General features: G+C 48.4%; 1 protein-coding gene across 2 annotated transcripts in view; it reads left to right on the top strand.

Annotated features, from left to right (window-relative positions):
* LOC119950738 overlaps positions 1 to 22767 on the top strand; it is a 122162-nt gene that overhangs the window by 35670 nt on the left and 63725 nt on the right. For both annotated transcript variants that reach the window (XM_038773433.1, XM_038773432.1), the window contains exon 2: positions 7533 to 7898. In XM_038773433.1, coding sequence (XP_038629361.1) covers positions 7533 to 7898 — 366 coding nt within the window. The remainder of the gene's footprint in view (positions 1 to 7532; positions 7899 to 22767) is intronic.

The following is a 22767-nucleotide window of genomic DNA, read 5'->3' as shown; positions in this document are numbered from 1 at the left end:
CTTGCGCCTCCACCTCGTGTGCGAGGTTGGGACTGATACAGCTGACGGTGGTGTATAGAGCGCATCTGACAAGTACGAGGATGAACCAGCTCTTTGAGGGGGTAGACGATGTGTGTGAATGTTGCGGGGAGGCCCCGCAAACCACGTACATATGTTTTGGTCCTGTCCAAAGCTGGAGGATTACTGGAAGGAGGGGTTTAGGGTAATCTCTAAAGCGGTTGCACGTGAAACTGGACCCGGGCCCTCGAGAGGCCATATTTGGGGTGTCGGCCCAGCCGGGGTTGGAAACGGGTGCGGAGGCAGATGTCGTAGCTTTCGTCTCGTTGATCGCCCAAAGGTGGATCCTGTTAGGGTGAAGATCAACCTCTCCACCCTGTGCCCTGGCGTGGCTTCGGGAACCTGCTGGAATTCTTGACTCTTGAGAAGGTTAAGTTTGAACTGAGGGGAAGGAAAATGAAATGAAAATGAAAATCGCTTTATTGTCACGAGTAGGCTTCAATGAAGTTACTGCGAAAAGCCCCTAGTCGCCACATTCCGGCGCCTGTCCGGGGAGGCTGGTACGAGATGGAGGGGTTCTACAATTCACGGGCGTTATTCATAATGCACTTCGGGAATTGGATCACATCGAACATTAGGGGGGGTTGGGGGCTGGGAGGGTTGGGGGGAGGGTGACTGTATGTGTTAATAGTGACTATGGGTGATTCCTGATTCCTTTTTGTCATTTGTTTATGTTAACATGTGGGCTGATGTTTGGGGTTTGGTGGGAGGGCGGGATCGTTGTTATTGATATGGGGATTGGCATTACATTCGTTACTGATAATTGTTTATTGTTGGGTGTAAATTTGAGAGAAAAAGTGAAAAAGGAGGAGAATAAAAGAAATATTTAAAAATAAATAAATAAAAGCTTGCATTTTGTTAAGGCAGCATGGTGGCACAGTTGTTAGCACGGCTGCCTCACGGCACCAGGGACCCGGGTTCAATTACGACCTCGGGTGACTGACTGTGTGGAATTTGTACTTTCTCCCCGTGTCTGCGTGGGTTTTCTCCGGGTGCTCCGGTTTCCTCCCACAGTCCAAAGATGTACAGGTTAGGTGGATTGGCCGTGCTAAATTGTCTCTTAGTGTCCAAACAGTTGGGTGGGGTTACGGGATAGGATGGGGGTACGAGGCTAGGTAGAGTGCTCTTTTGGAGGGTCTCTGCAGACTCGATGGGCCGAATGGCCTCCTTCTGGTCTGGATGGATTCAATGAACCTCGCTGTGTGTCTCAAACCTCCAAAGAATAACTTGAAACACTGTTTTTTAGTGGAGTATGTTTGTTTGGAATAATGTGAGGACGAATGTAGAACCCACTGAGGAACCAGACCAGTCGTTAACAAGTATCGATTTCCCCCTCGCGTTCTCGGCAATGGTCCAACAGAGTCCATTGGAATTCTTGTAAAGGGTTCTTCAAAAGCTCCAATAGGGATCAAAGGAGCAGGTTTTCTTTCAGCTTGTGATTTCCCTCTTACTCAACAAGTGTGGCAAGTTCTACATCTTCATGTTGTCTGGGCCAGTGAAACTGTTTATGGATCTTTGCTTGGGTTTTCCTTATTCCGAGATGTTCCCCCTAATGGAATTTCATGAGCTATCCTTAGAATCTCTTTCCCATACTTAGGAGGTAATACAATTCGGTTTATTTCCACCCATTTGTCATCTGCACTAACATCCGGTGAGCCCCATTTCCTCATTAGTATTTGGTCGTGGACATAGTAACATTCAGGAATGCTCTGAGCTTCCGATGCTGAGTGATTGATGTGTTTTAATTTGGAATCACCCCGTTGTAATTCTATCAGGCGTTTTGAATTAAACACATCTGTCTCTTTCCCTTTGTTTGTTTCCTCGTCATTCAGCTGGCGAAAGATCGTATCAGATAACCTGCTCTCACTAGTCTCAATCTGTGCTCACAACGTCTCCCTTTTTTGTCTTATCTTATGATCCTATGATCATATCACTAGACAATCAGGAAGCATCCCTAGACGGGCTGCTTGCAATTTCTCTGTACCTGGGTTTTTGATCGGCTGTTGGACCACAGTAGGCATCACTACTATCTGTCATCCTGCTATATCATTCCCTGGAATGGAGTGAATCCCTGCAATGGGCAATGGTTCTTTCATTCCTACAATCATTTCTCCTGTCTTCAAGCTACTCCTTAAGTTTATTGTTACCAAAGGAAATTTTCTTGTTTCACCATGAATGCTGCTGATCAGAACCTCTCTCTTCAATATCCCTTCTGGACAACAAATATCTTTATCCCACAACATTAGGGATTGACTTGTGTCTGTACCTCTTAAGATTTTAATATCTTTTCCCTTCTAATCTGTCCATATGGAAATACTTGACCTTAACACACAAAATCGTTCAGCACATCAGCCACCCGTTGGTCTCTTGGCCCCTGTACCATTTGTGCACACATTTTCTTTCCTATTGTTTGTTCTTTTCTTCTGTGTATAAATCCTGTTCTCAAGCCTCCGATTTCACATTTCCCGTTTTAAGGTTTATCACTCCAACTTGCTTTCTGTGTAATCCGCAGAATTCTGACTTGGTATGGCCCAGTTTATGACAAGGGGAGCATCCAACTCTCCTCATTTCTCTTATCAGCTCAGCACTGGGTGGGATTCTGCATCCCCATTTGCAGCGGGCAGCAATGGAGCCGGGAGACAAAATATCACCGGAGCCAAGAAAAGGGGAATTACGGGGGCGAGGTGTCCCGTAGCGAATGTCCCCAGCCCCCTCGATTGGCGTGATGAGGTCCCCATTGAGAAAGGTGCGGGAAACCGGTTTGAATTCATGATGATATGATTATCGGGTCGTCCCCCTGTAACCCTGCCACCATGTCGGATCCTCTGACCCTGGCATGGCTAAATCAAGTCGAGGGTTTTGCAATTGCTTTTCAAAAATGGTAAGCCATCGATCTCACATCTGAAGGGAAGTTCAGAAGAAAGCAGCCAGGGAGCTGAGACAGCAGATCTGTGGCGTGAACTAATGAGAGGGGGCAGGTGCAATTCGGGTGCAAAAAGCGAGGTTTAATACAGTGGCAAAGGTGCTTTAACCCTTACATAAGTGCTCGCTATCTACAATTGCCTAAAACACCAGTGTTCACTTGGTGCAACTGTCTTCACCTTCCGAAACAAACCCCACCACCCCCCATGTCTGCCCAGAATCCAGAGCGGAGATGGAAACAGATTTCTGTCTGCTGTACCCTGTTGACAGGTGCGCTCTTGGACAGCGTGGGCCAGAGAGCCCCAGTGTGCCTTCAGGATGCCGCGCTGTGGCTGTGTCGGTGTGCGAGACTGGAGCTGGAACGGTCAGAGAGGAGAGGGAGTCAGATGGGCCGGGCACTCCCAAAGCCTCCCGGTTGGAAGGCCCTGGGCTAGGGACCAGCCACTCCTCCTCCCTAAGGGTGCTCGATGGCCCCTGGCCTCCTCCTTGAGAGAGAGGGACAGCTGGACTGAGGTGGAGAAGCATCGTCGTCATCTGGCGCTGGGACTAGCAGATGCCCACAGGTTCCTGTAGCATGGAGCTCACACTCTCTACCATGCGGTCATGCCCTGTACCAGCGCAGGGCAGCGATCTTACACTCACATCTCCACTGCGTCCGCCATCCTTGCAGTGTTGACCTGGCTGCCTCGGAGTGACAGCTCAACCTTCTCGGACTGAAGGCGTTGGAACTCCACCAGTCGGCTTTGCAATCCGAGGAGTAATGGGGTTATCCCTTCCTAATGTCCCCTCTGGAGCTCCAGCAACTGGATGAAGACGGGGCCCAGAGGTGCGTCACCTGACTGGGGCTCATCAATCCTGATATCTAGCTGGCCTCTGAGTGCCAGGTCACTGGGACGTCCCTGCCTCCACCTGCTGTAGACCAGAAAAAGTGTGGTGCTCACCAGTTTGTGACCCTGAAGCCCCTCCTAACTACTAAACCCCACGAGGTGTGTGTCTATGCGCTGGTGGAGGGTTTGGCTGAAAGCTGTGATGCGTCTTCAAGGTGCATGTCCAAGGATTCCTTGGAGCTGCGGTCTAGGAAGCTCTCTTCCGCTCCCTCTGGCTGCTCCCTTTCTGTGCATGCTCGAGAAGGGAGATGGCATGAGTACATGGGAGCAGCATAAGACCATAAGGTGGAGATGCCTGTGTTGGACTGGGGTGGGCACAGTAAGAAGTCCTACAAGACCTGCTGAAGGAGCTATGCTCCGAACTCTAGTGATTCTAAATAAACCTGTTGGAATTTAACCTGGTGTTGTCAGACTTCTTACTAAGACCACAAATAGGAACATGCTAAGCTGTTCGGCCCCTCGAGCCTGCTGTGCCTTTCAATAGGATCATGACTGATCTTACATTCCTCATGTTACACTTTCCTGCCCTTTCCCCGTAACCCTTGATTCTCTTGCTGATCAAGCGTCTATCTATCTCAGCCTTAAATATTCACAAGGCCTCTACCCCACAACACTCGACCGCCGGGTCGGAGAATCGCCCGGGGCCGTCGTCAATCCCACCCACGCCGTGTCCCGAATTCTCCGCCCCCTGAGATTCGGCGGGGGCGGGAATCGCGCCGCGCCGGTCGGCGGGCCCCCAGCGCAATTGGCGGGCCCCCCGTAGTGATTCTCCGGCCCGCGATGGGCCGAAGTCCCGCCGCTGATAGGCCAATCCCGCCGACGTGGATTAAACCACTTAACTGTAAGGCGGGATTGGCAGCGCGGGCGGGCGCCGGGTCCTTGGGGGGGGGGGGGGGGGCGCAGGGCGATCTCACCCCGGGGGGTGCCTCCACGGTGGCCTGGCCCACGATCGGGGCCCACCGATCGGCGGGCGGGCCTGTGCAGTGGGGGCACTCTCTTTCTTTCGCCTTAATCATGGTCTTCACCATGGCGGAGGCGGAAGAGACCCCCTCCCCTGCGCATGCGCCAGTATGACGTCAGCAGCTGCTGGCCGGCGAAGTCCTTTCGGCCCCGGCTGGCGTGGCGCCAAAGGCCGTTCACGCCAGCCGGCGGAGTGGGAACCACACCGCCGCGGGCCTAGCCCCTCAATGTGAGGGCTTGGCCCCTAAAGGTGCGGAGACTTCCGCACCTTTGGGATGGCCCGACACCAGGGTGGTTCACGCCACTCCAACACGCCAGGACCCCCCGCTCCACCGGGTAGGGGAGAATCCCGGCCCCCTTATCCCCACTCGCTGTTTCCTGCCCATGAACCAATTCTCTATCCATGCGAATATACTAACTCCAACATCATGGACTCTTTTATCTTATGACTTAACCTTTTGTGAGGTACCTTGTCAAATGCCTTCTGAAAGTCTAAATACAACACATCTACTCATTCCCCTATATTCACTCTGGTTTACTTTCCCGCTCTCCTTTGGAATAGTGTTTGAAATCTTTTACCTCCACCTGAGAAGACAGATGAGGCCCTGGTCCAACATCTCACCTCTGACAATTCAACACTCCCTCAGTACTGTGCTACTTTGGGCAGCATGGTGGTGCAGTGGTTAGCACTGCTGCCTCATGGCGCCAAGGACCCAGGTTCAATACCGGCCCCGGGTCATTGTCAGTGTGGAGTTTGAACATTCTCCCGTGTCTGCATGGGTTTCACCCCCTCAACACAAAGATGTGCAGGCTAGGTGTATTGGCCATGCTAAATTGCCCTTTAATTGGAAAAAAATAATCGGGTACTCTAAATTAATTTTTTTTAAAGTACTGTGCTCCTTCAATCCAGATTTTTGTACTCAGGTCTCTACGGTAACATTGGAACAACACAACCTTCTGACTCAGGAGATCAAAGTGCTACCAACTGGACCACAACTGATGCACAAGACATGGTGCAATGTTTGAATTTCTGGGGAAATTCCGACAGTGATAGAATAGTTAAAGGAAACAAGAAGAGGTTAAAAACACAATGTATTGACTATTTGGTATCACATTTATACTATAAACCATGGCAAAGCATTTATTGAGATCAATTCTTCTGTAGGGCGTTCTTTGCATGAATTGACAGCAACCCAGATGCTGGTGGTAAAGTTAATTGTAGCTGGTCCTTGACTCTGGATCTTGTAAACCTCAGTACCACAGCCATGAGGTCTCCTTGGAGAAATAATCTTTTTAACCAACCTTCATGCCAACAAGGTTTGGGATTTATTCATCCAACAGTTCCAAGTCTTGTGAATTTTGGTCTGCCAACTTGCAATGGTAAACCAGCGTCTGTCCTCACACGTGGATGTAAATTAGCGTGGGATTCTCCGTTTCCCGATGCTGATTTCGCAATCGGTGATCGGGCGGAGAATCCCTTTTTACGACGGAATCGGGGGGCGGCGCCTGTTTTACGCAGGTTTTGCATGCTCCGCCCTCTCTGTAATGGCATCATTGCGGCGCGTGGCGCACGCCGTTGGGGTGGCCTCAGGACGTCACCTACTGGCACTCCCACAATGCTTCACCCCCGATGGGCCCAGTTCATGACCCAACTCATGGCCTCAGCCATGCCAGGAACCCGACGTGGCGGCTGCGGACTGTGTCCAGCGCCGCCACAGTCGAGCGGGAGCCATACTGCTACCGGGGGGGGGGGCTTCCGCGACGGCTGGAGATACTGGTGGGGGGTTGCCAGGGGGGGGCACTATCTGGCAGATCCTCGCTGTGCGCATGCGCAGCCACGGATCTGGCAATTCTCCGCCCGTTTATTTTGTGCAGGCCGGGCGTTTTACATGACGCGGCTGCTAGCCCCTCACTGGTCGCAGCTTCGGTGAGAGGGGCCACCGGTTCTTTCCACGTATAACGCCACGGACCCTCTGCACTGAGCTTCCAAATCGGAGAATCTGGCACGTGGCATTGTTCCAAAAGAAGAGGAGTGGAATTCCCCTTGGCGCCCTGGACAACATTCATCCCCCAACCAACATCACTTAAACAGATTATCACTGCTGCTGATGGGAACCTTCTGTGAGAAAATTAGTTGCCGCATTTCCTAAAGTAGGCGTGACACTTGAAACCCTCACCCCCTGGCCGCATACATTTGCTCTGGGATATGAGCATCCCTGGCAAGGCAACATTTATTGTCAATCTTTAGTTGTCCTTGGGCAGATGATGGTGGGCCATCTTTTTGATCCGTGCGGCGAAGGTACTTTGACAGTGTTGCCAAGTAGGGTGTTCAGAATTTTGACGCAACAACAACGATGTGATACATGTCCAAGAGTGTGCCTTGGCTGAGGTACTTGGAGGTTAGTGGCATCCTCGGGCACCTATTGTCCTTGAACCTCTGGTTGTTGTGGATCATGGGTTTGGGAGTCGATGGATGGGCTGAATGGACTGCTTTGCCTTGATGGTGCTGAGCATTCTCAGGTGTTGCTACTATTTCCTGATACACACGAGCATCAGCCAATGGAAATCAGAATCCCAAAGTTTATCTCGGACAAGCCATTTTTCCACCGTGACACAGCTGGCCTGAAAAGCAGCAAACATTGCAAAGGCTCAACAGATTTGGTTACTGATGACATTCTGTTATGTATTTATCTGTTTTGCACACAGGTTCCTCCCGTTTGAAGTTGGATAGCGTCACGGAGACAAAAGGTGTGAAAGGAAGGTCTGCCCTGCTCCCATGTGTACTGAGTGGCATCAATGAAAACTTAATCCAGATAATCAACATTAGCTGGTATACGTACCTGCCAAGGGAGACGGTGGCTTATACTGACGGTGTTCAACTTAACGTAACAGCGAAACAGTACCTGAGTCGTGTCAGGATGAATCCATTCTTCCAGGCCAACATGTCCTTACTGATCAGCGATTTGGCGAATAATGACACCGCTTACTATCGATGTGAGATTGTGTGGAGCTATAAAGGGATGGCAAAGAAGAGGAGTCTCCTGAAAGACATTTTTCTAGATGTCGAAGAAGGTAAAAAAAACCACAACAGGACAAAAAAACGGCTTCTGTCATAAGAAAAGTCCATGTTTTTGCGTGCACTCCTCTATCGGGGAGGGGTCAAAACCCAAAACATTACTCTGTCTTTTCGTTTCTTGAAGTGCTGCTGTAAATTTCTCGCATTTTCTGCTCTGTACTCCACATTATACCTGTTTCCTGCTTTTTCATCTGTTCACTGTGGTGCTGTTCTTGTTGACATTCTGTGTTTTTGATAGATCAGAACCACCATCCACATGAAGAAGGTGAGTGGCCAATATTAGATGTAATGATATGTATATAGGCAAGTTCGTGAAGGGTTAATTATTACATTTCTGTGTAATTCAAACACTAGAGGGCACCACCACTGCTCTGGATATAAATCAGACCTCAGGGAATGCTGGGTCGTGTTAATGAACGAGAAAGCCTGAGCACCAGGAGAAGATTAGATTAGAGAGAGTTAACACAAGGTTGCTATTAGTGACTATTTAGATTTTTGATTACTGCTAGACAGATTCAATATTACTTTATTATTAACTACAGCTCAGTAGCATGTGCGAACTTCATTTAATTAATCGTTATGCAATAAATTAGTTTTGTTTCAATCTAATGATTGGTGAAAGGGGCAACACAAATGGAGAAGGTAGTCAAGGAGGCATACGGCATGCTTGCCTTCATTGGCCGGGGTATAAAAATTGGTCATGTTGCAGCTGTATAGAACCTTAGTTAGGCCACACTTGGAGTATAGTGTTCAGTTCTGGTCGCCACACTACCAGAAGGATGTGGAGGCTTTAGAGAGGGTGCAGAAGAGATTTACCAGGATGTTGCCTGGTATGGAGGGCAATAGCTATGAGTAGAGGTTGAATAAACTTGGTTTGTTCTCACTGGAACAAAGGAGGTTGAGGGGCGACCTGATAGAGGTCTACAAAATTATGAGGGGCGTAGACAGAGTGGATAGTCAGAGGCTTTTTCCTAGGGTAGAGGGGCCAATTACTAGTGGGAAGAGAAAATGCTGGAAAATCTCAGCAAGTCTGGCAGCATCTGTAGGGAGAGAAAAGAGCCAACGTTTCGAGTCCGATGACTCTTTGTCAAAGCTAACAGAGAAAATGGGAAGTATTTATATTGTGGAGTGAGAATGAAATATGGCACCTTCCCATGCAATCGCAGAAGGTGTAACACCTGCCCCTTTACCTCTTCCATGCTTAACATTCCAGGCCCAAAACACTCATTCCAGGTTACGCAGCGTTTCACTTGCATCTCTTCCAATCTGGTCTACTGCATTCGCTGCTCCCAATGTGGTCTCCTCTATATCGGAGAGACCAAACGCAGACTGGGTGATCGCTTTGCTGAGCGTCTTCGGTCTGTGTGCATTCAGGATCCTGGCCTTCCTGTTGCTTGCCATTTTAACACAAGACCCTGCTCCCATGCCCATGTGTCTATTCTTGGCCTGCTGCAATGCTCTAGTGAAGTGCAACGCAAACTGGAGGAACAACATCTCATCTTCCAGTTAAGCATGCTACAGCCTTCCAGCCTGAATATTGCATTCAACAACTTCAGATAATCAGCTCTACCCCACCTCGACCCATTTGTTTTCATTTCATTATAACTGTCTTTTACCATTTCTTTCTTTCTTAATATACATTTAATTTTCCCTCCACTCACATCTACAGTTCATCCTCTGATGTTAGTTTCCCAGCTATTTGGCCTTTCACATCTTTTGTCCTCTCTGGGGACTGCCATTAGCACTCTTTCCCCTTGGTTTCTGTGGCCAATAGCACCCGGTTTCCCTGGGTTTCTGTGGCTATGACTTATCTTTCATTCTCACTCCACAGTATTAATATTTCCCACTTTCTCTGTCTGTTAGCTTTGACAAAGAGACATCGGACTCGAAACGTTAGCTCTTTTCTCTCCCTACAGATGCTGCCACACTTGCTGAGATTTTCCAGCGTTTTCTCTTCCAGCATTTTCAGATTCCAGCATCCGCAGTAATTTGTTTTCATCCAGTTACTAGGTTTAAGGTGCGAGGGGCAAGGTTTATAGGAGATTTACGAGGCAAGTTTTTTACACAGAGGGTAGTGGGTGCCTGGAACTCGCTGTAGGAGGAGGTGGTGGAAGCAGGGACGATAGTGACATTTAAGGGGCATCTTGACAAATACATGAATGGGATGGGAATAGAGGGATACGGACCCCAGAAGTGTAGAAGATTTTAGTTTAGACGGGCAGCATGGTCGGCGCAGGCTTGAAGGGCCGAAGGGCCTGTTCCTGTGCTGTACTTTTCTTTGTTCTTTGTTCTCTTTGAATTCTTTGTCGTCAACTCAACGGACCATTCTGGGACAAAAGACAAAGAACACGACATATTACCACCAAGGGTAATATAACATTTGAAAAACAGAAAATGCTGGAAACATATACCTACTCGGTAAGCTTGGGTCAGGTATAACACCGGGTAAAAAATAAACATTGATGTGAAACTACTTCAATCAATAATTTTATCCGAAACGATTTGTTGCGTGTACAAATAAAGAAATCCCATTTTATTTTACTCGTCAAAACTAACAATAGGGGGAATTTTACGCTGAGACCGGGTCTCCGCTTCTGTACTGTAGCAACGTAGCACCTCTATGGCCCACCAGAGTCACCCTTGTAATGTCTCCAATTGAAACTACCAATTTTAATATTAATATTCTGTGGCTTCACACTCTCCAGGGAATAAAGGTTGGGACTAAAGAAGCTCATTTCACTGAGGGTCTTCAGAAGCATCATTCAGAAAACATTTTTGCCGCACAGCTTAGTCCTGACAGCATACGGTTTCCTTCATTGTAAAATAAATACATTTTTGAGGGACACTGAATGAAACTTCCAAGTAAATACTTCCTTCTCCCAAAGTCAATCAAGCAAAGTGTGCTAAATATTGATCCATTGTGACATTTGTACTGTTCATTCTAGGCCATGCTTCTCCCTAAATTGATCCATCCCATTCCTAACTATTCAGCTCTTTTGCAAACTATTTAAGCACACAACCACAACTGTTCTGAGACTTTATTACACATACCCACCAAGCTATGGGGACAATGAGAGACAAGGGGGTGGGATTCTCCCAGCCCGGGGCCGGGCCGGAGAATCCCCGCAGGCCACACCACCCCAACGCCGGCACGCGATTCTCCGCGGATTGGAGAATCGGCGGCATTGGCGCCGGTGCGTTTGGCGTGGCCGGGCCGCCGTTTCTCCGGCCCGGATAAGCCGAGCAGCCGCTCTAAAAAGGCAGAGTCCTGACAGCACCGTCCACACCTGGTCGCAGCCGGCGGGAACTCTGCGCGCAGGGTCAGGGGGCGGCCTGTGGGGCTGGGGTGGGTGTCGTGGGGGGCGGGGGGCTCCAAACCCGGAGGGTGCCTCCGCTGGGGCCTGGCCCGCCGATCGGGGTCAACGATCGGCGGGCCAGCCTCTCGCTCCCCTGGCCTATTTTCTTATGCGCCGGCCCCTGAACCCCCGCGCCATGTTGTGTCGGGGCCGGCACATTGAGGGAGGCCACCGCGCATGCGCGGGTTTGCGCGGCGCACAGTTCGCGCCGGAATGGGAGGCTTGAGTGGCGTGAACCGCTCTAGCGCCATGCTGGCCCATCGGTACTCCCAGTGGCCCGGTCGCGCCGTCAGGAAACGCAACGGCGTTTCCGACGGCGTGGACACTCTGCTGCCGAATGGGACAATCCCGCCCTTCTTGTGGGTCGAGAAAACATTTCACGCAGCAAGTGGTTAGAGTGATGGGTATAGATTTAGAAGTGGCCTTGAAAGGGGAATTGGGTATTTGAAGAAGGTGGGTGGGAAAGTGCAGGGCATTGGAGCTGACTTCAAAGGGCCCAACACAGACTCAATGGGCTGAATGGCCTCCTTTCAGAAATGTCAAAAGTGCTGATTTGTCCATCCTTTAGCAATGCTGACCCCTGGGACAGGCAAAATAAAACATGGTCTAACTGCACTGTGAGTGTACCTACAGCACAGGGACTGCAGCGGGACAAGAAGACTGCTCACCACCACCTTCTCAAGGGCAACTAGGTGAATAAATGCTGGCCTAGCCAGCGATGCCCGCACCCTGTGAAAGATCATGCAAATACAGTTTGGGGAGAACCCTGAAGTTATTAAACATGTAGAGAACACTGTTTCCTATGGCTCGTTTCTGAACACCTCATCCCTATAATTCGAAAGTACTCTTCTGTCATAAACTTGCTGACATCCCTTTCAAATGCATGATAGTGATAGGGGCTGGTTTAGCACAGGGCTAAATCGCTGGCTTTGAAAGCAGACCCAGGCAGGCCAGCAGCACGGTTCAATTCCCGTACCAGCCTTCCCGAACAGGCGCCGGAATGTGGTGACTAGGGGCTTTTCACAGTAACTTCATTTGAAGCCTACTTGTGACAATAAGCAATTTTCATGTCATTTCATTCATTCATTTCATTCCATACTTCTCACACTGCTTGACAGTGCATTCAGGAAAATAATACTTCCCATTTATGGTCTCATTGGAGACTTAATCATCTTAAAATTATGTCGCTTCTGAGTCAGAAATTTGTGGGTTTAACTCCCAATCTAGTACACCAGCACCTAAATCAAGGCTGAGATTGAAGAGCTGCCCTTTTGGAGGTGCATCTTTTGATTGAGACATTAAGCCGAGGCCTGGTCTGTGGTAAGATGCCGCGACAGGAAAGCAGCCAGCCCATCACTAGAAGGGAACTGTGCCATGTGATTCAGTCTTAATTTCACTTTGGCCTGTGAGCACAGCACAGCACACACAGCTCTGCTGCTGATGTCTTCAAGCTTTCTACATTTGTATTAATGTTCTCATCTGCCAAATCTAAATAGATGAACCCACAACATGTTTTCCCAATCTCTTATCAGCGATTGGTGTCTTTATAATCATTGTAAAAACAGAACATGGCATTCAGCAGTAATCAAACAGCTTGGCAGCAGGATAAAGTAAAGGTACAATATGATGAACAGCATTAGATCATGCTACATGGCATGGGATGACCTCAACATTTTGATCAAGCTGCCACGAAGGCACAGTTGGAGAATGTTGAAGACGCAGCGCGCTAACTGCGCTGAAAAGCTTCGTAGACACAATGCAGCAATGGTGCTCCATCAAAGAGCTGTAAAGCAGCCAGATCCCTTTTAGTGAGACTACAGTACGAAGCCTGTCAGGTCAGTGAATGGGACAACGCGTCAAGAGGGCCAGCCCAGGTCATACCATAGAATTTACAGTGCAGAAGGAGGCCATTCAGCCCATCGAGTCTGCACCGGCTCTTGGAAAGAACACCCTACCCAAGGTCAACACCTCCACCCTATCCCCATAACCCCACCCAACACTGAGGGCAATTTTGGACACGAAGGGCAATTTATCATGGACAATCCACCTAACCTGCACATCTTTGGGCTGTGGGAGGAAACAGGAGCACCCGGAGGAAACCCACGCACACACGGGGAGAACTTGCAGACTCCGCACAGACAGTGACCCAAGCCGGAATCGAACCTGGGACCCTGGAGCTGTGAAGCAATTGTGCTAACCACCATGCTACCATGCTGCCCACTGTCTCAGTCAGGAAAGGCGAGTGACCAGGGTGTGGACCAGGGGCGGTAGCGAGTGAGGGAGAATCAGAAAAATAGGTATGAGAGGATTGCGATTATAACAAGTGGCTTTGTGAGTTGCTGAACAATAAATTTAACAAAATAGGGATTTTAAAATACGGATCAACAAAGGGATATTGTCAAAATGACCCCAAAATTTCCCAGTCAAAGTGACATGTAGTTGATCTGATTTCAAAATGTTTGAACAACATACAGAGCTATCGTTTCTTGATTCAGATGTGTTGAAACCAGAAAAGCAAGCCATAAAAATTCATCTTGCAATTGGGAATGAAGGTCTCTTTAATTTCTGGCCTCCATACATTCCCAAGTTTGCTGACAAATCTTAATCCCAAAGAGAATTGTGGAGAAAGGATGCGCCTTTCCTGTGGCACAAAGACCATCAATACGCCTTTGAAGCATTGAAACAGTGTCAGAAGCATCAACGTTGCAATTTTAAAAGCGACAACTGCCCTGAGGATAGATGCCTCACAGAAAGGTTTGGGAGCTGCAAATATAGAAAAGGGCGAACCAATTGCATCTGTGTCAAAATCTGTCTGAAATACAATCCAATTACTCCAAAATCAGTGAGAAAGATTGTCTTTACTGTTTGGAATCACCAATTTTCATACCTATCTATTTGACAAATGATTTGTGGTAGAGACTGACCTGAAGCCACTGGAGATAATTTGGCAAAAACCATTGACCGATGCATTGCCAAGATCTGATACAGATAAAGATTCGGGGTTACAATGGTGAGATTAGGTACAAGTCAGGTAACTTGATGATCACATCGGATGCACTCAGCAGATTGAATAACCAGTGAAAACAAAAGATGTATCTTTGGATCTACAAGTTAACTTCATTGACATCAAATTTGAAGATGTTTTCCAATTGATTTACTAATAATAATTGCTTATTGTCACAAGTAGGCATCAGTAAAGTTACTGGGAAAAGCCCCAAGTCGCCACATGCCAGCGCCTGTTCGAGGAGGATGGTTCGGGAATTGAACCCACGCTGCTGGCATTGTTCTGCATTACAAGCCAGCTGTTTAGCTAAATTTTAGCAGAAATTTAGTACATTTTGTGCAATGCAAACACCAGCAGCGACAAGAAGAGGTGGCAAAAGATTCCACATTACAGAAACTGTGGAAACCGTAACTGAAAGATAAGCCGATTCAATTTGGAATTGCCACGAACACATGAGACTGTTTTGGTCTTACTGGGACAAGCTAGGCATCTCACCGGGTGTTATTTTCAAAGACAGGCAGAACATCATACCACATTCTTTGTGACCTGATATCCTTCAACAACTTTATCACTCAAACATAGGCATAGATCGGACAAGAAGACTTGAAAGAGAGTCTACAGCCAGGTATGAACAATGACATTGATGTCATTATCAAGATGTATTAAAGAATCCCTACAGTGTGGGAGGCCATTTAGCCCATCAGGTCTGCACCGACCCTCTGAAAGAACACCCTACTTAGGCCCATGCTCCCACCCTATCCCTGTAACCCAGTTACCCCACCTAACCTTTTTGGACACAAAGGGGCAATTTAGCACGGCCAATCTACCTAACCTGCACGAGGGCATAGGCCAAGTCAACACAAAGAACCATTGATTCCACAAGAAGTTAGGCCAGCACGGTCTCGCAGTGATAGCACTGTTGTCTCAAGGCTCTGAGGACCTGGGCTCAATCCCAGCCCCAGGTCACTGTGTGGAGTTTGCACATTCGCCCTGTGTCAGCATGGGTCTCACCCCCACAACCCAAAAGATGTGCAGAGTGGGTGGGTTTGCACGCTAAAGTGCCCCTTAATTAGAATTTTCTTTTTAAATTCCACATGAAGTTTGTACCTATCCTTGGTCCAAAGTGTCATCCAGTCTCTTTAATATCCATGGCACAGACGTCATCAGCATTGTTGACTACTTTACCAAGTACCCCACAATTCGACAATTGCACAATGCAGCAAGCACAAAAGTTGCGCACACTCAAAGTGTAATTTTCAGTTTATTTGGTGTGCCGAGAGAGATTAATACTGATAATGGATCGCAATTTAGCCATTCCAGGATATGTGTAAAAGTGGAATAACTCAGACTTCTACTTCTCCTCATTACCCAAGATCTAACGGCCTAGCTGAACGAATGATTAGTAATGTGAAATTCCTAATTCTTAAATGTAGATAGACCACAATCGACACATTGCAATATTACATCTGAGAGTGACACCTTTAAGTGCAACTATTCCATCGCAGGCAGAGCTCATGTTCGGCAGACCAGTACGTACCTATCTACCTGCCCTCACCCTGTTTATTCTCTCAGAAACTAGAGAGGAATGTTTCAATGGTGACCAACGTGCGTGATAAAAATGCAGGTTCAGAAGTGCCGAGTTTACAGTTTGCATTCAGGATTCCACAGAAGGTACAACCAGCTAAGGGGGCATGGATTTGTTCAGAAGCAAGTTCCTATGAAGTCACTGCACACAAAGGCCCAATGGTGAGCTGTGACCCAGGACAAATCAGATCTATTCCAGCTACTTGACTATCATGCAGCCCTTTATCATTGAGGACAAAATTCCAAAGGCAACCAGGAACAAATATGATAATCCCACAGATCACTGGAAGAAATGATTGAAACCTTCAGATAGGATTACCATTGCAAGGTTAAGACATGCACATGGTTCAACTCTACACTTTAGAGGCTCATAGATCCACCAGTTCTGCACTCTTATGTAATGGTAACTAAACATGAACATTGTAAATAGTTATACTTCTTCAGAAGAGGGTTAATATCTTTAAAAAGAAAGGGGGTGTTGTTATATGCCTTTAAGGGATAGGTGCAATCCATCACTGATCTGTCACGTGATCCAGTCTCAGTTTCACTTTGGTCTGGGAGCAGAACACAGCACGCACAACTTCTGCTGTTGATGCCTTCAAACTTTCTACCTTTGTTTAAAAGTTCTCATCTGCCTAGCCTAAATAAATAAACCCACAACAAAGTGTTTATCAATCCCTTACAAGTCATTGGTGCCTTTATATAATTATGAAACTGCAACATTGTCTGCCCACTCAGTTGAATGTGTTCTATGAGACACAGGTGAATTATTCCTGGTGTTCTTTGGGGCATTGATCCCTCAATTAGCATCACCAAAAAATCAGATTATCTGGTCATTATCAGATTGTTGTTTGTGGGGTCTTGCCATGAGGCAATTGACTGATACATTACCTACATTATAACGGTGACTACACTTTAAAGTTTTTTAATGCCTGTTAAGCTTTTTGGAACATCCTGAGGCTATGAAAGTTGCTACATAAATGCAATACTTTTTTTTAACTTTACCACATTTAGAACTTCAACTTTGGGCAAATGTGAATAATGGGTGATAATTTATTTGCTAACCAATTAGCATTTCCCTCGCCGTCAATAAAAACAAACACCAAACCTGGCGTATAATGGGAGGCTAATTCAATGTCACCCTTTGACATCAATGATCAGAGTGAAAATAATCCCAGTTGAAGGAGGCAAACCCTATCGGGAGAGAAAGTAAATAAAAATTAGAGCAGAAAGAAAGAACAACCTCGCATTTATGTAGCACCTTTCTTGACTACAGGGCATCACTAAGGGTTTTACAGACTTTGAAGTGCAGCTACTGTTGTGCTGTTGTGGAATATGCAGCAGCTTATTTACACATATAAAGGTTCCACAAACAGCAGTCCTAATCAACACAGTTACACCATAATCCTTAACTGCTACCTTTACTTCCATGCAAACAACAGAACCATCTCAGATACCTTCCAGTATTAAATACAGTTAGCAGACCCAGGCATACTTGCTTAAGAGATGTCCTTTGAGACTGTTTCAAGAGATAGACCTGAATCCTGTCAGAACAATGCAGGATCTCTAGCTGAAGTCTTCAGAAAATGGCCTCATGGTTTGACGTCCAGAAGCCAACTGAATAATCAGTGGGTCGGCTCAAATGCCTGGTACACTAACCCCTCCCCTCAGTTAAATCATCTTTCTGAGCTGAAACACTATCTAATTACTACTCCACAGCGAACCCTCTTAATCCAAACAACAATCCTTTAGCCCAATCTTTCATGATGCTTTAATTGAACCGCTGGCTCCCCCCCCCAAAAAAAAGCCTAGCTGTCTTGCAATCCAGGAGTCCTAAAAACATGACTGCAGCAGTCATACACACACTAACCCAGGATCTTAACCCTTACTGCACCAAATGCATAGGTCTGAAGCCCCTACATTCATCACATATCACTTGCATCCGACCAACAGGCCAGACAGACTTGTGGGTTAATGTCTCATCCAAGGGACAGCACTACCAAACAGGGCAGCACTCCCTTAGTACAACATTGCAATGGCAGCCTAGATGAAGTGTTCGACTCCTGTGCGATTTCCAGTTGTCAGTTACAGAAACCTAAGTAACATAGAATCAAGGAATGGTTACAGCACAGAAAGAGGCCATTCAGCCCGTCGTGTCTGTGCTAGCTTTCAGCAAGACCGACTCATATAATCCTGCTCCCCTGACATTTTCCCGTAGACTTGTAAATGGGTTTGTCACTTTCTTCTTTTAATTATTATAAATTTAGAGTATCCAATTCATTTTTCCAATTAAGGGGCAATTTAGCGTGGCCAATCCACCTACCCTGCACATCTTTGGGTTGTGGGGGTGAAACCCATGCAGACGCAGGGAGAATGTGCAAACTCCACACGGACAGTGACCCAGAATCGAACCTGGGACCTCAGCGCCGTGAGGCTGCAGTGCTACCGCTGCGCCACCGTGCTGCCCTACTTTCAGGCAGTTATCCAATTTTCTTTCAAAGGCCTCTCTTGAATTTGCCTCCACCATACTCACAGACAGTGTGTTCCAAACCCTAGCCGTTCGCTGCATTCAACAAAAAAACACTCTCTCATGTCACTATTGATTCTTTTTCATCACATTAAATTAGTGTGCTCTGGTTCGCGATCCTCCTACCAGTGACAACAGTTTAACTCCATCGATTCTGTCCAGATTACTCATGATTTTGAATAGCACGATCAAATCGCCCCTTAATCTCTTTTCCGAGGAGAAGGGAGGCAGCTGCCTCAATTGATCCGCAGATCAGAAGCACCTAATCCCTGGGATCATTCTTGTGAATCTTTTCCACGCCCTGTCTTGCTTGTCAATGAAAGGAGGGAAACTATGTGGAAGAGAGAAAAAAAGTGTTATAATTCATCTCACACTGCCTTTGGCTTCTTCAACTGGTTATTGGCTGTATGTATAATTCTCGAGTGGTCAGCAAAGTTTGTGGGGTATGTATTGAAAATAAACCTTTGTTGTACCTTGATCCCTTGGTGGAGTTCTTTGGGAATGTGGAAGCACAATCCTATCTGTTTCAGCTGCCATTTACGACATCAGCTTTGACACATGCAGATTGCTCACTCATTTTAGCAGGGAAAACAGAAGGGGACAGCACATCCTAAATTAGCATCCGAGTGTGCCGTGTGTGTGGTGCATGTGTGTGAATTCCCGTCTGTTATGATTCTATAAGTAAATGTTAAACCCTCTCCCCCGCCCAGACCCTGTATTTTTATGGGGATAAAGCTCGCATCTCGTGGCCGACCCCGTCAACATTCACATGTCAGATGTGCTCCCAGTTCTGAATTGAGATCCCTGCATCCACGAGACTGGCATGAGTTTGCTATGAATTGACACTAACCCTGTGATTGTGCGCAGGGGTGGGGGGGGATGGTGAATGGAGGCAACAATTTAAAGTGCCACATTGGAACTGTAAGGATTCTGAGAAATCATTATGTGCATAATAAAGCTTCCTATTCAGAAGGTGAAATTTAAAAGAGTCATTTGCAATATGTTTGCACCCTCTCCACCACTAAATATATTCTATACGTCGATAAAAATATAAATGGCCAAATTCATTTCGAAACAGGTCTATTATGAAACCACCGAATACAATTCTTTTGTCAAAATCCAAATACTTGCACATATTGCATTATCGATGTTGAATACTTAAGGAATAGTCACATTTTTTAACCATAAACTAATTAGCAATATCACCTACTAATTAGCTCATAACAGTGACAGCCCTTCAGAAATTATTAATTGGCTGTACAACGCTTTGAAATATCCTGAGATCATGGAGGTTCTCTCTCAAGACTTTCCTCTAAGACGGCCTTGATTGTAAAATTTGTTTTTTGCCCGTGAAAGATACAGGCTAAGCTTGATGTTTCCACTTTCTCTTTTAGAAGGCGTTCAAAATAAGAAGCTTGGGCGGAATTCTCCCCCGCCTCCACGCTGGGTGGTAGAATCGCTGGGGCGACGAGCGAGTCCCGCCACGCCGCCCCGGCACCCGCACGCGATTCTCCTATCCCCCCCTAAACCAGCACAGCGAGAATCACGGCTGGCCGCTCGGAGAATCGCCGCTCGCCGTTTGCTAAAGGTCAGCGGCGATTCTATGGCCCGGATGGGCCGAGCGGCTGCCCCAACACGACAGGTTCCCGCCGGCGCCGTCCACACCTGGTAGCTGCCGGTGGGAACTGCGCAGGAACGCTGGCGGCCTGTGGGGGGGGGGGCAGGGGGGTTCCTGCACCGGGGTGGGGGGCCTCCGATCGGCGGGCCGACGTCTCTAAAGGAGGACCTCCTTTCCTCCGCCGCCCCGCAAGATCCATCCGCCATCTTCTTGCGGGGCGGCCTCGGGGAGGACGGCAACCGCGCACGCGCGAGTGACTTCATTTACGCGGAGCCGCTTTTTACGCCCCCCTGGGGCGGGAGAATATGGGGCTGGGAGCGGGCTCCAACACCGGAGTGAAACACTCCAGTTTTCACTCCGGCATCGGGACTTTGTCTCCATTTCGGAGAATCGCGCCCCTTGCATCTTTATGGTGCCTTCCACAGCCAGTGTATGCCCCAAAGTGCTGTGCAGGGCACTCAAGTACTTGACGCGGAAGATGCTGCTGTAATGCATGAAAAAAATGTGTGCACAGCAAGATCCCACAAACGGCAATGTTATAATCACCAGATAATCTGTTTCTGTGATGTCGATTGAGGAATGAATGCCGGACAGGGCACGAGGGGAAACTCCTTTCCTCTTCTCTGAAATAGTGCCATGGGATCTTTTATGTCTGCCTGAGTGCACTGACTCAGGGCCTTGGTTTATATAAAACCAAACGTGGTTTATAACTCATCCAAAATATTGTACCCCTGACAGTGTAGGATAAGTGACTCGGCGATTTTGGAGGACCAGTTGGATCAGCAGGTTTATGAGCAATGAACCCAGCTGCTGTTCGGGCTGCTGGTCGAGGAGCAGCCACCCGTTGGCACCTGGAGCTCCTCGTTTGGATCACAGTGCAGCACCTGGAGCTCCTCGTTTGGATCACAGTGCAGCACCTGGAGCTCCTCGTTTGGATCACAGTGCAGCACCTGGAGCTCCTCGTTTGGATCACAGTGCAGCACCTGGAGCTCCTCGTTTGGATCACAGTGCAGCAGCTGGAGCTCCTCGTTTGGATCACAGTGCAGCACCTGGAGCTCCTCGTTTGGATCACAATGCAGCATCTGGAGCTCCTCGTTTGGATCACAGTGCAGCACCTGGAGCTCCTCGCTTGGATCACAGTGCAGCACCTGGAGCTCCTCGCTTGGATCACAGTGCAGCACCTGGAGCTCCTCGCTTGGATCACAGTGCAGCACCTGGAGCTCCTCGTTTGGATCACAGTGCAGCATCTGCAGCTCCTTGTGCAGCATTCCCTCAGCGCTGGCCCCAGAATGTCAGCCTTGAGCTTTCCGTTCAAGTTCTGGAGTGCAATTTGTTCTTTTTGTTTTTTTAAGTTTTTTATTTAACACAAATTTGTAACAGTTACAGAGAGAAAAATGGCCCTGTGCAAAGAGCCTTAGCATAGTGAAAACGAACAGTGGGAAAGAATAAACATGTTAATAAGGCACTTCCCCCGCCAGCTCTGTTTGCCCATGCCACACGTATTCAACTCAACTAGCTTGGCCTTAACCCTCTTCCACCCCCCCCCCCCCCCCCCCCCACCCCCCCCGGCCTCCCCTGCCCCCCAAGGCCTGACCTGCCAGGTCAGCCCTGCGCTTGGCCCTAGCCCACCCCGCCCCACCTCCGACTCTCCCTGGTGCCCCCTGACCTACGCTAGCCACACTGACCCCTGCCCTTGGTGCCTACCTGTCTCCCGTCCCAGTGCTCGGGCCCTCCCCCCACACGCCAGGGACCCATTAACCTAATTGTATCCCACTGTGCTCTTTCAAGTCCCGTAACCACCCCCTAGCCCATCCCCCTATCAGAGGCCCTGATCTCCCGCCAAAAGGTACCAAGTGCAAGGCCCCCTTTGCAGCCCCCCCCCGTTGCAATCCCCCCAAAGCACCCTAAACAGTGCGCCCTCCAGCCCCCACTCTCTGTCCAGGCTGAAAACAATCTTGGATAAAACATTACAGTACAGGATAGTTTAACAAACCGCCGCCACACAAAAGCTCTGAGAGCCCAAAGTCCTTTAGTTCCAGTCCAGCTTCTACTTTTAATAAAAGTCCACACCTAATCAGAGCAATTTTGGGTTAACAGGCCGCCGCCATTGTACAGCACTGAAAGAACCAAGTGCCCATTAGTTCAAGTCCAGCTTCTTATCTTTAATAAAGGTCCAAACCTGTTCTGGTGTCTCAAAATAGTAGTGGAGTTCCTCAAACGTAACCCAGAGCTTTGCAGGATACAGCATTCCAAACCTCACCTCCTTTTTGTAGAGGCTGCCTTTACCTTGATGAATCCTGCACGCCTCTTGGCCAGCTCCGTTCCCAAGTCCTGGTAAATGCGCACCTCGCAGTTCTCCCATCTGCTGCTCCTCTCCGCCTTGGCCCATCGCAGCACACGTTCCCTGTCAGCAAGCCGGTGAAAGCGGACCACCAAGGCCCTCGGTCGGTCGCCCGTCTGGGCTTCCTTGTGGGGGCCCTATGTGCCCCATCCAACTCCAGGGGTTGAGGGAAGGCCTCCGGTCCCATCAGCGCCTCAAGCATACCCGTCATGTATGCGCCCACATCAGACCCCTCGCAGCCCTCGGGGAGGCCAATGATCCGTGAATTCTGCCTCCTGGCTCTGTTCCCCAGCTCTTCAAGCTGCTCCTGCATCCTCCTCTGACGGGCGTTCAGCTCCTCCACCTCGTGCTCCAGCTCCATTACCGTGCCCGCCTGGCTGGAGAGCTTCGCCTCGACCTCCCTGAGCGCCTTCCCTTGGACCGCCTGTGTCTCGA

Source organism: Scyliorhinus canicula, chromosome 16, assembly GCF_902713615.1.
Source record: "Scyliorhinus canicula chromosome 16, sScyCan1.1, whole genome shotgun sequence".
Classification (NCBI taxonomy): domain Eukaryota; kingdom Metazoa; phylum Chordata; class Chondrichthyes; order Carcharhiniformes; family Scyliorhinidae; genus Scyliorhinus; species Scyliorhinus canicula.
This window is presented reverse-complemented; position numbering and strand designations above follow the sequence as displayed.